The sequence below is a fragment of the Neoarius graeffei genome, chromosome 14, assembly GCF_027579695.1.
Source record: "Neoarius graeffei isolate fNeoGra1 chromosome 14, fNeoGra1.pri, whole genome shotgun sequence".
NCBI classification, from domain to species: Eukaryota; Metazoa; Chordata; class Actinopteri; order Siluriformes; family Ariidae; genus Neoarius; species Neoarius graeffei.
The window spans coordinates 79,642,240-79,657,726 of NC_083582.1; the positions used below are offsets into that span (position 1 = coordinate 79,642,240).

The window sequence follows — 15,487 nt, forward strand, 5'->3', positions numbered from 1 at the left end:
CACAAAATATTCCAAATACAAGGTGGTGTTGTAGCTGCTGTTGTTTGACGCCCTTTTTTGGCCTAACCTCTGTCAGATCTTCGTTTTCCCCATCAAATCTGTGTTTGCTGCTTGATTTTTAGAGCAGCAGCACTTTCTTGTTCCTTCCGTTTCCTTTAGTTTTTTTCTTTCAATTTCCACTCAAGTTGGCGTCCGTTTTTAATGGAATGGAAACAGGGACTTCCAAATTTCCAATGTGTCGACTGGTCCCATTAATTTGTTTTCCCCATTTCTAAAAAAAAAAAAATTAAAGAAAAGAAACAGGGAAACTGTCCTCTGTTGTCCTCTCAGCCTGACTTTGAGTGAAAAAGATGATAAGTGAGGATGAGGAGGATGAGGAGGATGAGGAGGAGGAATGGTCGGCTCTCTTGTCTACAGAGGCGTTCATGATGAGAGCGAGAGCTGAGGGAGAGCCGAGCCAGTGTGTTCGTTGATTTTTGAGGGATTTCTTCGTGTTCCTGCTCATGAATACATCAGTGTGTTCAAGAATGAATGTGTGTGTGTGTGTGTGTGTGTGTGTGTGTGTGTGTGTGTGTGAGAGAGAGAGAGAGAGAGAGAGAGAGAGGAGGGGGCTGTGAGGTAGCTGCTCTCTGTTCAGAGGTGAGGTAGAGCCTGTCAGCACAGAGGCAGTTGTGGAGCCACAGCCAGAGGTGTGCCCGAACTGAGGTACGAAAAAAAATCATAATTAAACAACAATACCATAAAACAGCCAGTTCAACATGTCACTAACCTGCCTGCTCTGTCTGTCACTGCGTGTGTGTGTGTGTGTGTGTGTGTGTGTGTGAGACGCTCAGAGCGATGTCTGTGCCCAGATGGTGGAGATGGTTTTTGAGCAACAGCACTGCAGTGCATACAGTAATGAGGCTTTACAGGTTTCTGAGGTGTGTGTGTGTGTGTGTGTGGTCTGGGAGGAACATAATACTATTCAGTGCTTTTCATGACCCCCGTTACCGTACGAGCCTGAATTTATTCTCAGGTTTTACACTCGCACTGGTTGCTATAGTAACAAGGCAGGTATCATGAGGTTCGGTAGTTTTGATGATGTGGGCGGAGCTGGTGGAAGCTCACTATCACTATAAAGCTTAGCTAGCTATCGACATGGATAGCTCACTGTAGGGTTTTTTTTCGTTTCCTTTTACAACATATTAGGGACAGGATGTACTGATCTGAAGATGATGGAAATATTTTGGGTTTTTCACACTGATCCGTGGAGTTTAGGCTGTGAAATGTTGAGCGTGCATATTTCGTTATGGCTGGGTTACTCGCCTGAACTGATCATTGCATCATCAGGTTTTCTTTGGCTAATCAGACACGAGGTACGCCACCACACCTGCCGGAGCAACTGGGGGTTCAGTGCCTTACTCAAGGGCATTTCAGCCAATCCTGATGGTTCAGGGAATCGAACCAGTGACCTTTTGGTCCCAAAGCTGTTTCTCTAACCATTTGGCCACGGCTTCCCCTAAAGAGCATGCATATCACTGGAAAATTAAATCTGTCTTTCAAATGCCCTTTTTTTTCCTTTTTGCACGCAGGTTTTACAGAAGGATGAATGGTCTAACAATAAACTTTGTTTTAACAATACACTATTCATCTTGGTATAATGTGATGAATTATTCTTCTACCGTAAAACATTTCACATTGTAATGGAGTAATTTATCTTTATAAGGTTACATCATGGTCAACTTGTGTCATAATACCATGAAGGCATCTTGTTCACACTAACACTGTTCTAATATCACAACTACAAAATTGTACAAGAATTGCATTTTGGGTTTTTTTTTTTTCAATTTTCCTTACACAGATATTATTTTGGTTTGTACCTACCCTGCCTGAGAACAAATATATTAGGTTCAATTATTTCACAAAATATCACCAAACTAGCATCCTTCATTGAATTCAACCACCGCAAACCCTGACCAGGCAGTTACTAAGGAGGAACAAACGCTGTATGCTCATGCACATTAGCGTCTATGGTCTTTGTTTACTCCACAAGCTTCATATCTAACTGCTCACTCATAATTCTCTGAAAGTTAAACCTCTAGGACCAACCAGACGCCCTGTAAACCTTTCTGATCACAAAACAAACAAAAATTTTATTCAATAACGTTAACGCGCCTCTTTTTTTGTATCGGTTCAGAACATCTTCATGTTCACGTTCGTATTCGGTTACATCGCTAATTTAAATCAGAGGCTCAGAAATGTATTTGAAGCCGAACACACACACTCTCGAGCGTCGGAACTAAAACTCCAGGCAGGACCACAAACTAACAGATCAGGACTGTGGTGTGAATCTGCATTTGTTCTCTGCTTTTAAAACGTCCCAATGCCATTCTGAGTAGCTTTTAAGTAAATATAGCCGATTTAGTGATAAAATTTTCCTCCCAGCCAGCACACGGGCTCACTGTGATCAGTGAAATGAGGTCTATTCGAGTCATGCTATGACACTACAACTACTCCTACTACTACACTGATCTGCTTGTTGTGTGTGTATGAAAGAAAAACAGAAGGAGAGAGACAATGGTGATCATCACTAGTGGTACCAGGGTGAGTTTAAACGACTGAAATGGCGTGACCACTGGCTAACAAATCTAGCGCTGGTTTAGCGCCTGGTTTTTAGACACGCCCTGTGCAACAGAGCTGCTCCAAGTAGCTGGTGTGAGAGTAGTGTATGTGTGTGTGTGAGTTGAAGTGTTCCGACTTGAGGTTAGACGTGTGTGTGTGTGTGTGTGTGTGTGTGTGTGTGTGTGTGTGTGTGTATCCATAGCTGCTAAGGTTCAGTTTCAGGTAGATTGATCTAAGACGTAGCGCAGGTACAGAAGGGCCACCTGTAAATCGGCTGATGGAGAAAATCTAAAGAAGGAGGTATTGAACCCTCCGTCAAAAGCAAACGTAGAATAAGAATAAATAGCCATTTCTGCAAAACATCGAAGGAGAATACGAGCCCCGGAGAAGGTCCTGACGCCGCCTCTGCCATCATGCTGCTGGTGTGTTTGACGCGTGGGAAGGCGGATGAGGTGGGACCGGGACCAGGACCGTGTCGACGTTTTTAAAAGGACGGAGATGGTCAGGTCAGGTGTGTCCATTTAAAAAACAAAAAAAACAAAAAGCAAAAAAAAAAACCCTGCAGTTCCTTTCTAGCGCTCAGACTTCCTGGTCCTCGAAGACCTCGAGGAAGAGTGGAGGGAACAGCTCAGTGGGACACTCCACCTTCATGTGCAGGAAACGGCTGGCGTGGCACGCACCGATCATCCGCAGGTCCGTCACCTTCATCAGCAGCTTGGGCCAGAAGTGGGGAATGTTGTGCTTGCGATAGTTGATGTAGTGCTCAAACGCCAGCAGGTACGTCTCCTGGCACTTCTCGATCTTCTCCATGCATGTCAAACCTGAGCGGTCTGGAAAAAAAAACAAAACTTAATGAGCTGATTAGCGGTTTCTCTTTACACCAACGGAGTGAGACTGATCTCACCTGGACACTGTAGATTTATTCCTAATATAATATCTGCTACTGTGATCATGAAGACTCTGATGCCCATAATGAACATCACTTCAACACATGAAAGGTGATGATACACGGGGCAACCTTTTGGGCGATGTTGCCAGGCAACTGCGCTTCGACACTTTCCCGGTGAGATTGGGGCAACATCATTTCTATCGGAACAATTTTGATCGTTTTGGGCAACTTTTTAAGATCATCCAATCAGAGTGCTAGCAGCAAATCACATGACCACCTGAGAGCTTCTGAAATTTTCAACAAAGACAGCAGCGTCTCCAGCAGCGGAGCGAAGAAAAAGAGAGACGACTTATATCTTTTTATGGCAGTAAGTTGCTGTGTGTAAACCCAAAGTGGTGAATTTACCTCATCAAGTGTTTAGAAAACCAACAGACATCTATATTAATGCTCAGGTTGGAATTTTTTCAGCTAAGTGTAAACTGCCGTTAGCTAACCACCGCTCCATAGAGATTGAATGGGATTTAGCTAACTAGCGGTGGTTTTTGCTAACATAGCTGAAAGTTATCACTAGCTATGTCGGGATAACGTTAGCGCTCTTGTGTTGAGTTGTAATAGAGATCGTGTAATTTATCGTCTGATGTAATTCACATCCAGAGCACGACTACCTGTGGAACCCGAGGGTGAAACACTACAAACTTCAGGATCTAAAAAAGAAAGAAAGCCTTTCAGGAGCTCTGCCACGCCCTTTTCCTCCTCAGCAGCATCTCCTGCTCCATGTCCTTTTGTCTTTTTTGCTGAGATGAGAATGAAACGATGATGTTTTTGTGATGGATGTGTCAGTTATTAGTTATAGCAGATGTGATTGAGGCGAGTAGCATTTTTAAAGAGATTTAAGGTGTTTATTATTAACAGAATAATGCGGTTATTTTGACTTATAAATGTTAAAATAATGGTAAATTATCTTTTGACCAGAGGATCTATTCAGTTTTGTTCCAGAAGTGATACTTACTTGAGTGAAATAAAGGCTGAAGCCGAGACAAAAGTGACGCTGTAAATGTTTCAGTGTCCATCTTTGCGGTGTCTGTCTCCCTGGCAACAGATTTGCTCTTATCTGATTGGTTGTTGACAATTGTCTGTTGCCTTAATTTCAAACCTTTTTTTGAAAAATTCTTATTTAACAAAAATAAGAATTATATTCTTCTTGCTGCTCCTTTCCAATCATGAAGAGAGTCACTTTGATCTATGTATCCTGAATTATGTTCTAATTCAATACTGTATGTTGTGCATTTTCATGAAAGGAATGAATAAAAGTAATTAGTTGCCTTGTGTCTCACCTGGTTGTCCGTTGCTGGTAACATCGCCCAAAAAGTTGCCCCATCTATCATCACCTTTAGTGCTGTTTGACTTTACACAAGCTTGGACACAAATGATTCTTCTGTTCTTCGTACTTGTCTACGTATGATGAAGCACACGGCTTCTTCAAGACACCGACTATAGAATATCCACATTACAAGTGCAATGGAAACGCATAAGCAATACTAAGAAGAACGTGGAAAGGTTTGTGCGAAGAAGCCCAAGTAATTGGAGCACAGAGCTAATTATTGGAGGCCAAGCAGAAGCTGTGGAGGTACTCACTGTGTTTCTAGTGTTTCTTCTTATTCTTCATCTTCTGGCTAGGGTGTTTATAGCAGCCCACAGAACCGTATAGTAAAAAGTTTTGAAATTTGGCACACTGATTGGCAACAGTCCTCTAATTCTTTTCACCAAGTTTCATGTTTGTACTTTGAGTGCTCTAGCGCCACCAATGGGTCAATTTTTGAGGTGCATTTATGCATGTACCTTTTGAACCGTATGCCCGAATTTCAAAAGTCAGGTAGTGTCTCAAGATCACTCTTTGAAGGTCTCGGTCTCGTCTTGGAATCGATCGCATGTTTACTTGGTCTTGTCTCGGTCTCAGACATAGAGGACTCTGGATTTTATTTCAAGACCGGTCAAGACCACAACTACAGGGATTTCACAAAATTTCCTGTGCATGGTCTGTTTTATTTGTGAACATCGTTACTGTGTTTGGATGTAAAATTTCCTGCTTCAAATGCAACCAACAACATGACACATTGCGAACATGAAAATATTCTTTCTATTAATGGCCTTCACCCCTCCCCCGCCCCCTTCACACCCACTGGTCTGGTTTTGGTCTTGACTCGGTCTAGGTGGTCTCAACTACAACACTAAAGTGAGGATTGAAAATGAGGCACCATTTGATTTCTTGGCTTAAGCCAAGTTCGATGCCCCCCCTTGAGCTCAATTTCTGCCATACTGAATTTCTGCCATTTAGGATTTCATCAGAAACGTTTAAAACACAGGTTTTCACAGGTCAAAATTTTGTCTAATCTTCATGCAATTTGTCAAATGCTACAATCTCCAGACCAAACCTCAGAAAAACGTTTTTTTTTTTTTATTTACCAAAATGTTCACCCATCATAGCCAGTCAAAGTTAGCGGCAAAGCTGCCAAACAGGAAGTAAGGTCATATCTCATCAAAGCTTTGGTGTATCAAAACCAGACTTGGTACAAGGACTTGGGACCCCATTTTGAGGAAGCTCAAAAAGTTTGTGTCATTTGACCACTAGGGGGCACTGCAGTGATCAAAAATGTATTTGGGCTAAAAACTGTTGCTGTTTTTGTCTTCAAGGTGAATGCATGCCAATTTGTCATGCCAGCCTAATCGATGTGGCTGCCATATTAGATTTTACTGAAAGGTTTAAAAAATTTTCACAGGCCACAAATTTTGTCCAATCTTCACCAGATCTGGCACAGATGATCTTCAGATAAAGCCTCATGAAAATGATCAGATGGATTTTTGATTTTCAAAGCCATTTGTCCACTACACCTTAATGAAGTGAGCTCATGTCTCTGCCACTCTTTGGTCAATTGATATGAAACCTGGTGCGAGTGCGTGGCCCCATCATCGCTGTTTAGGGCTCTATTTGATATTGTGCTTGTCTAAATCCAGTGATTTCATTATGGTGAGACAAAACAATGCACATTTTGGAAGTACAGCCAGATTTAAATACTTATTTTATCATACATTGCATGTTTTTTCTCAAGGACTCACATGGACAAGAAAACTAATCTATTCGGAGCAGACAGCATTCCCCTGTGGAGTGCTTTATTCTCACTTGTCCCCCAACACGCGATCTCACTCATCAGAAGATTTAAAAAAAGAGCTTGATGACACTCTGAAAAGTGAGATGTTTGGAAGCTCTTCCATGCACAAAAAAGGTGAGAGCGACACATTTTAAAAATAGGAAGTGTAAAAGAATCCAAAATTAATCACAAACTCGGCTTCACAGACCTGAGGAACGTGATTTCTACATAAACTTCTCCTTATTCTAGACCAATAAGTCTGTATGAACCAAAGGAACCAAATTAGAGCGATGATGATCATCTCAGTCACTTACAATTACAAACCGTTAGCTCTGAGCTGTCAGTGCCATACCTGAGCTCATGAGCAGCACGGCCTGCAGCAGCGCCACCTCCGTGTCGTCCAGGTTGAACTGCGCGAGGCTCTTGCCCAAGTCAAAGATGGCGTCGGAGACCACGCCCAGGCCACCGTTCTTCAGCTGCTCCCTCTTCACGGCCATCTCTCCACTCAGCGTTAGAGTCTCACTCTCGGGGTCGTACCTCACCGCCGCCCGCAGAGACATGATCTCCATACAGCAGCCCTTCAGCAGAATGATCTGATCCTCACAAGGCAGCTACACACACACACACACACACACACACAATTTGAGTATGTCATTTTTAAAGCATAACTCACTACAGACCAAACTAAACAAAATAACCAGAAGAAGCACAAATAAGATCCACATCACTGAATTACATGTGAATCGTCAATAAGAGTAGAAGCCATGATGTTTATCTTCAGCATATGCACATTCGATGTTAGATTTCAAAGCTTGATATAAATGACCTCAATCACATATTATCATCCTATCAGTCTTTTATTTTTCCTTTTTAAATTGCTTTCATATGACGGTGTATTTGGGCCATTGATAGCCAAATAATAATAATAATAATAATAATAATAATAATTGGAGCTAAAGGAGGGGGTAATATTCCTAGAGAAATAAATACAGAGTATGTACTACAAGGAAAAAAAAGTTTTAAATTTACAACAAATAACTCGGATAGTCTCTGAGATTATCTCTGAAAAGCCATAAATTTGCAAGAAAAAAAATCAGAATTTCTGTGATTAATCTCAGAATTTCAGAGTTTTTTTCCCATAAATTTGTGACTTTTTAGTCTCAGAAATTCTGAGTTTTTTTTTTTCTCATGTCAGGGTGCAGGCACTTATGGAAGCAAGCGCAGGGGAGAACGGGTGCGTCGCAAACTGTCAACAAATCCAAATCTGGAAGCCGATGTCATAGTCAGGGATGGGCAAGGGTCGGTCGATCAGCGAATGGGATGTCAGAGGGCAGGCGAGGAAACGGAGTCAGGAAATAAATGTAAACAGAGTCTAAACACAAGTAGTCAGGCAGACCGTCAGAAGGCTCGGTCAGGTCAGGTACTGGGACACACAATACTTCGCGATGTGTGTTTGTGACTGCTGCGTTTATATAGGGGAGTGACTGCAGACTAATGAGAGACAAGTGTACTTGTTAATACTCAGGAGATGAGGGGCGCTGTGGTGTTTGGGAATTGTAGTCTGCAGCGGCCATGTTTGGAGGCGGCGCCGAACTCAGGTTTTCAGCACTGTTACTGACATCTTGGAAATTTGTGACATCCATCCATCCATCCATCCGTCCATACATCCATACATACATCCGTCCATCCATCCATCCGTCTATCTATCTATCTATCTATCTATCTATCTATCTATCTATCTATCTATCTATCTATCTATCTATCTATCTATCTATCACTTTTTCTGTATTTGGGTTCCAGATTTTTTTACGCTGATAAATCATGTATTTTTGTTTTCTCATAAACACGAGTCAAAACAATTTTCACTTCTACAAATGAGTCCGTGTTTTGTTTTGTTTTTCCTTTATTACATTTGCTGTTATTTCAGCTCTGTGATACAGCTTTGCCTTTCATGGAGTTTTCTGGGTGTTGCCGAATGCAAATCAGCTGTACCGTGGTACGCACCTGGTACTTTAGGGGTGACTGGAATTCAACATGCACATGAGTGTGAAGAATACATGTTTCTGAAACATTTGTAAATCCGGCAGAAAGTTTTTCCCTGACACAAATATTTACACACAGCTTTAGGAAAAGATCAAATAAAGATAAACGCGGCTCGATGTTTCGGCTCCAACAAGTGAATCCAATGCTGTCTTTGTGTTTGGCAGTTTGAGCATGTCAATAAATATATACTCTATTACACATCTGGATTTCACAAACATTCATTTCAGTTGTAAGTAATACGAATGTAAAGAGTTCGTCTGTAGTCACTTTTAATGAGCAGTTAAATAAAAAGCAGCTCTGAGAAGCACTCAGAGTCGAACCCACCCTGCGCTGTGCTGTCAAATCCACAACACAGAGAGAAAAGAAAGAGAACATTAATAACACATCATAACGAGGGGCTCAGATCAGTTGCTATAGCACAGTGTTATGAAATTAATAATTTACTTTAAATGTCCTTGGTTTATTATTTAAGAGAAATCAAACACAGTGGAACACGGGTTCATTTTATATGAAATATGAGACGTGAAAGATCTCGGAGACAGTACGGGTCGTCTCTGAGTCGGGCCACTGAGCAGGAAGACAGTGGCTCGTTCTTCCTCAGTCTCCGTGTGTGTGTGTGTGTGTGTGTGTGTGTGTGTGTACATTCAGTGTGCAGACAATAACAATGTCCTTGCCATACATGAACTGTGTAGTCTACAGGACAAGAATGTACACACTCGCTGTTTAAGGTGCGCGGCTCGTAGGCTAAATATGGACAATACGCCTCATAGCAAAGACGAATGTAGTGGTGCGGAGGAACACACTCTTATCCTTTAAAGTTCACTCCGTTCCCATGCAGACACACTTAGTCTCTCAGCTTAAGTGTGCGTTATTACCGCTCTCGCTGTTTAACTTTACTTTCAGTTATAGTTTCAGATATCTTTTTTCTATATTTTCGAAATATTTACACGCATCCTGTATTTTCACATCATTCCACATGAGATCATACTGGTGTATACTGGTGGGAAGGCTTTTCCTGATTTGCTTCAATGATGTAATGATTCACAGTGAAACATGAAATATTTCAGACATTTTTATTTGATAATTTGACCCCAGAGGGCGGCACGGTGGTGTAGTGGTTAGCGCTGTCGCCTCACAGCAAGAAGGTCCGGGTTCGAGCCCCGGGGCCGGCGAGGGCCTTTCTGTGTGGAGTTTGCATGTTCTCCCCGTGTCCGCGTGGGTTTCCTCCGGGTGCTCCGGTTTCCCCCACAGTCCAAAGACATGCAGGTTAGGTTAACTGGTGACTCTAAATTGAGCGTAGGTGTGAATGTGAGTGTGAATGGTTGTCTGTGTCTATGTGTCAGCCCTGTGATGACCTGGCGACTTGTCCAGGGTGTACCCCGCCTTTCGCCCGTAGTCAGCTGGGATAGGCTCCAGCTTGCCTGCGACCCTGTAGAACAGGATGAGGTGAATTTGACCCCAGAACTGTATTTAAAAGAATAAATGAATGAATCTGTAGTAGTTTTAGCTTCAAAGAATGCTTTTATCTAGAAGAAGAAGCCTTTATTTTGGTCACATGCGCATTCAAAGACTGCAAAATTCCTCCTCTGCATTTAACCCATCTGAAACAGTGAACACACAAGTGAGCAATGAGCCCATACATGTACCCACAGCAGTGGGCAGCCATGTGACTGCGCCCTGGGGATTAGGGGCCTTATTCAAGGGCACTTCAGCCATGATACAGAGGGAGGGGAAAGTGCTGTTCATTCACTCAACTCCCCTCACATTATTCCTGCCGGTCCTGGGAATTGAACCAGCGACCCTCTGGGCTTAAGGCTGCTTCTATAAAACTATTCAACATCTGTATTTGTCCTAAATGCAATTATTAATTTAATAAGTATTAATATTTCGATAATTTTGTGAAACCCCAACTCTCCCCATCTGGACTAATGAATCCCCAATTCTCCAGCATACATTACACCAGAGAAAGGAGGAGGAGTCGAAGAGAAAATACTTTTAAGTTTTGATTGATAAAGTATTGAACTGCACAAACCTTACTGCAGTGTCCAACTTCATGGCTCCAAAGGAAGTCGGTTACTCGAAGGGCCAACATCAAACTTCTGATGTTATCTAAAACCTGACTGGTTGAAATTAATTTATGGGAAATACAAACTGTCCCAGGTCTCCCCCATTCCAAGTCTCCCCACCATCCCCTATGACTTCAAGCTGGGAAATTCTGACTGCTCTTGAGCCCCCCCGAATATTACCCCCCCCCCCCCCCTCAACTCTATTTTTTAAATATGCCATTGTATGTTTTATTGATTGGACTGCTTTTAATTGTTAAAACATTATAATAAGGTTAAATTTCATTCTTCCTTCTGTTATGAGGAAAGGAGAACAGATGAATTCTTTAAAGTATGGTACTGTATCTGATGTTAAAATCAGTCAAATTAGGCCAATTTTAAAATGATTGTTAAGGCTGTGGTGTGCGCATGTTTCTGCCTAGGCACTGCCCTCCTCCTTCATTACCATGGAAGCGGGTGATGGAACACACTGGTTTTTAATTTGCCTGTCAGGACTGCAGAGGTTAAAAGGCTGGCCCAAACCTACCGACGAGGCCAGTGGGCCAGACGAGAGCTTATGGTGTATCTGTGTGGTGTGTTGGATGTTGGGTTGGAGCTCTTGTGTGTTGTTGACTGTGTATAGTGTGTTGGCAGTATTTTTGCTGTATGTTATTCTGACTGGTCACCCGTTTCTGAGGGCCCTACTCAAGGTGAATCCACGGAAAGCTGCAGGTCCTGACAACATACCAGGGCAGGTGTTCAGGGAATGTGCTGACCAACTGACGCACATCCTCACAGACATCTATAACACCTTCCTGAGCCAAGCCATCGTACCTCAGTGCTTCAAAGCCACCACCATCATACCACTGCCAAAGAAGTCACCAACCTCAACACTCAATGACTACAGACCTATAGCACTCACCCCCATCATGATGAAGTGCTTTGAAAGGCTGGTTAAAGAACACATTGCATCTAGACTCCCTGCTGCACTTGACCCACTCCAGTTTGCATACCGCCCCAATCGCTCCACTGATGATGCCATACCGACTGCACTTCACGTTAGCCTGGACCATCTGGAGAACAAGAACGTGCGGATGCTCTTCATCGACTTCAGCTCCACCTTCAACACAGTCATTCCCCAACACCTGGTAAGGAACTCTGGCCCACTTGGCATCAACACCACACCGTGCAATTGGTTACTGGGCTTACTCACAGACAGACCCCAGACAGTACGAGTCACAAAAAAGTCCTCTGAAACCATCATCATGAACACTGGAATCCCCCAGGGCTGTGTTCTGACCCCTTTGTTGTTCACCCTGATGACCCACGACTGCTGTGCCAAGTACAACTCGATCCACATCATCAAGTTTGCAGATGACACAACAGTGGTGGGCCTCATCAGCAACGACGACAACTCAGACTACAGAGAGGAGGTAAACCAACTCATTGCCTGGTGTGATAACAACAATCTACAACTGAACGTCAACAAAACAAAGGAGATCATAGTTGACTTCAGAAGGAAGCATTCACCTCACACCCCACTCACCATCCGTGGCAGCACTGTGGAGTCTGTGAAAGGCACCAAGTTCATGGGGTGCACATCACCGATGACCTGACATGGACTGCTAACACCATCTCCCTTGTCAAGAGGGCACAGCAACGCCTACACTTCCTGCGACGAATGAGGAGAGCAGACCTTCCACCCCCATCCTCACAACTTTTTACAGAGGTGCCACTGAGAGTGTCCTTACCAGCAGCCTCTCAGTCTGGTATGGCAGCTGCTCTGTCTCCGACCAGAAGGCCCTCCAAAGAGTGGTGAAGACAGCAGAGAAGATCACCAGAACATCCCAAACACCCATACAAGATCTGTACCAGTCATGCTGCAGTAACAGAGCCATCAGCATAATCAAAGACCCCACCCATCCTGCATACACCCTGTTCTCCCTTCTACCTTTGGGTAAACGCTACTGAAGTTCACGGTGCTAGACTGCCAGACTCAGCAATAGCTTCGTCCCACAAGCCATCAGAATACTTAACACACTTAAGTAGATCACATGAGCATGATGGACTCAGGACTGTTGGACCCATTAACATACACAGACTGTTACAAATGACGACCCCCTTAACGCACATACAGATTGTTGAAATGCTGCTATCTGGTATAATATGATGCCATCCTGTGCAATATCTTGTTATCCTGTGCAATAATTCAATGCCATCACTATGCACTTTATCATCACCCACCAGTGTTATGGCTCTTATCTATTTTTGTGCAATATGTTCTCTTGTGCAATGTTTATTTGGGCCCTACTGTCACTGTCTGTCGATCTGTGTCTGTGTTTATAGTACAATATCCAAGTCTGTTTAGCTGTCTAGTATGTTTACTGATTGTTGTCTAGTGTGCACTTACTGTAACATGTTTATTTGTTTATTGTACATACCAGCACATTGGATTGTGGGGAAACGTAATTTCTTTCAGCCGTGCACTGCTTGTTGTGTGGTCTGAATGACAATAAAGTTTGACTTTGACTGTGTAGTGCATGTGTGTGGAGCATTTACAGTGTGTGTAATAAAATTAATTTTATTAGTTTTATAAATAACTAACTAGTCACATTCGTAATGTTACACACACACACACACACACACACACACATAAATACAAACACAATAGCTATAAAAAGTTTACACACCCCATTAAAATGATCGTTTTTTCTGATGTAAAAAAATGAGACCACGATAAATAATTTCAAAACTTTTCCCACCTTTAATGTGACCTATAACCTGTACAATTCAATTGAAAATCTGTTTGGGGGAAAAACATAAAAAAAAAAAAACGTACAATAAGCTGGTTGCATAAGTGTGCACACCCTTAAACTAATACTTTGTTGAAACACCTTTTGATTTAATTACAGCATTCAGTCTTTTTGGGTCGGAGTCGATCAGCCTGCCACATCTAGACTTGGCAATATATGCCGACTCTTCCTTGCAAAAGCGCTCCAAACCTGTCAGATTGCGAGGGCGTCTCTTGTGCACAGCCCTCTTCAGGTCACCCCATAGATTTTCAACTGGATTTAGGTCCGGGCTCTGGCTGGGTCATTCCAAAACTTTAATTTTCTCCTGGTGAAGCCATTCTTTTGTTGATTTCGATGTATGCTTGGGGTCATTGTTGTGCTGAAAGATGAAATTCTTCTTCATCTTCAGCTTTCTAGCAGACCCCTGAAGGTTTTGGGCCAAAATTGACTGGTATTTAGAACTGTTCATAATTCCCTCCACCTTGACTGAAGCCCCTGTTCCAGCTGAAGAAAAACAACCCTAAAACATGACACTGCCACCACCATGCTTCACCGTGGGTATGGGGTTCTTTTGGTGATGTGCAGTGTTGTTTTTGCACCAAACATATCTTTTGGAATCGTGGTCAAAAAGTTCAAGCTTGTTTTCATCAGAACAGAAGACATTTTCCCACATGCTTTTGGGAGAGTTGATGTATTTTTATTAGCAAAATTTAGCCGGGCCTGGATGTTTCTCTTTGACCCTACCTCATAGTCCAGACATATGGAGAATACGAGAGATTGTTGTCACATGTAGTACACAACCAGCACTTTCCAGAAATTCCTGCAGCTCCTCAGTGTTGCTGTAGGCCTCTCGGCAGCCTCCCTGACCAGTTTTCGTCTTGTCTTTTCATCAATTTTGGAGGGACGTCCAGTTCTCAGTAATGTCTCTGTTGTCCCATATTTTCTCCACTCCTTGATGACAGTCCTCACTGTGCTCCATGGTATATCTAATGGCATGGAAATGTTTTTGTACCCTTCTCCTGACTGATACCTTTCAACAATGAGATCCCTCTGACGCTTTGTAAGCTCTCTGTGAACCCTGGCTTTTGCTGGAGGATGAACTGAGTAAATGTCTGAACTTTATTTGGGTTAATCAGAGTCATTGTAATTGATGGCAGGTGTGAACCCAAAAACACTGAATGCTGTAATTAAATCCAAAGGTGCTTCAACAAAGTATTAGTTTAAGGGTGTGTATACTTATGCAACCAGCTTATTGTATGTTTTTTTTTTATTTTTATGTTTTTTCCCTGAACAGATTTGTTTGTTTTTCAATTGAATTGTACAGGTTATAGGTCACATTAAAGGTGGGAAAAGTTTTGAAATTATTTATCATGGTCTCATTTTTTTACATCAGAAAAAACGATCATTTAAACAGGGCCTGTAGACTTTTTATAGCTACTGTGTGTGTGTGTGTGTGTGTGTGTGTGTGTGTGTATACACACACACACACACACACACACACACACACACACACATATATATACACACAGTAATATTATAATATTATGTAATAATTTGAGGCAGTTCTAATGATTTAGTTATAGTTTTTTTGTTGGTAATTTATTTTACTATTTAAGGTTATTTATGAGACACAGTTACACCTGCTCTCTCTAATTATCCAGCTCCATCATCAACAGCAGCGTAAGGGCTTTGTTGATTGTCTTGTAATGTGCAGAGCGCTGACATGACCGACAGCGGGATTCCTCCACTAATTACACAAACACAAACACGGCTGGTTTAAACACCTCCGGATGAAGACGGGCATTTTATTGCAGTTAGCTGCAGACATTAAACTCAGCAGCTGAGCCAAATGGCATCATTATTATAATTACATGTAATTTAGTCATGTAGTGCACACACACACACACACACACACCTCTGAAAACATGGGCAGTTTTTTGGCAAAGTCGACAACACGTGTGATGGCTGGCGTGA

The 15,487-nt window shown here is 42.4% G+C and overlaps 1 protein-coding gene across 6 annotated transcripts in view; it reads right to left on the bottom strand.

The window, feature by feature from the left end:
• Positions 1-534: 534 nt before the first annotated feature.
• thrab (thyroid hormone receptor alpha b) overlaps positions 535-15,487 on the bottom strand; it is a 333,280-nt gene continuing 318,327 nt past the window's right edge. For all 6 annotated transcript variants that reach the window (XM_060940345.1, XM_060940344.1, XM_060940346.1 and 3 more), the window contains 3 exons: positions 15,429-15,487; positions 6,989-7,247; positions 535-3,431 (listed from right to left, as the gene is read on the bottom strand). The exon at positions 15,429-15,487 is cut by the window's right edge and continues 88 nt beyond it. In XM_060940345.1, coding sequence (XP_060796328.1) covers positions 3,181-3,431; positions 6,989-7,247; positions 15,429-15,487 — 569 coding nt within the window. In that variant the 3' untranslated portion in view covers positions 535-3,180. The remainder of the gene's footprint in view (positions 3,432-6,988; positions 7,248-15,428) is intronic.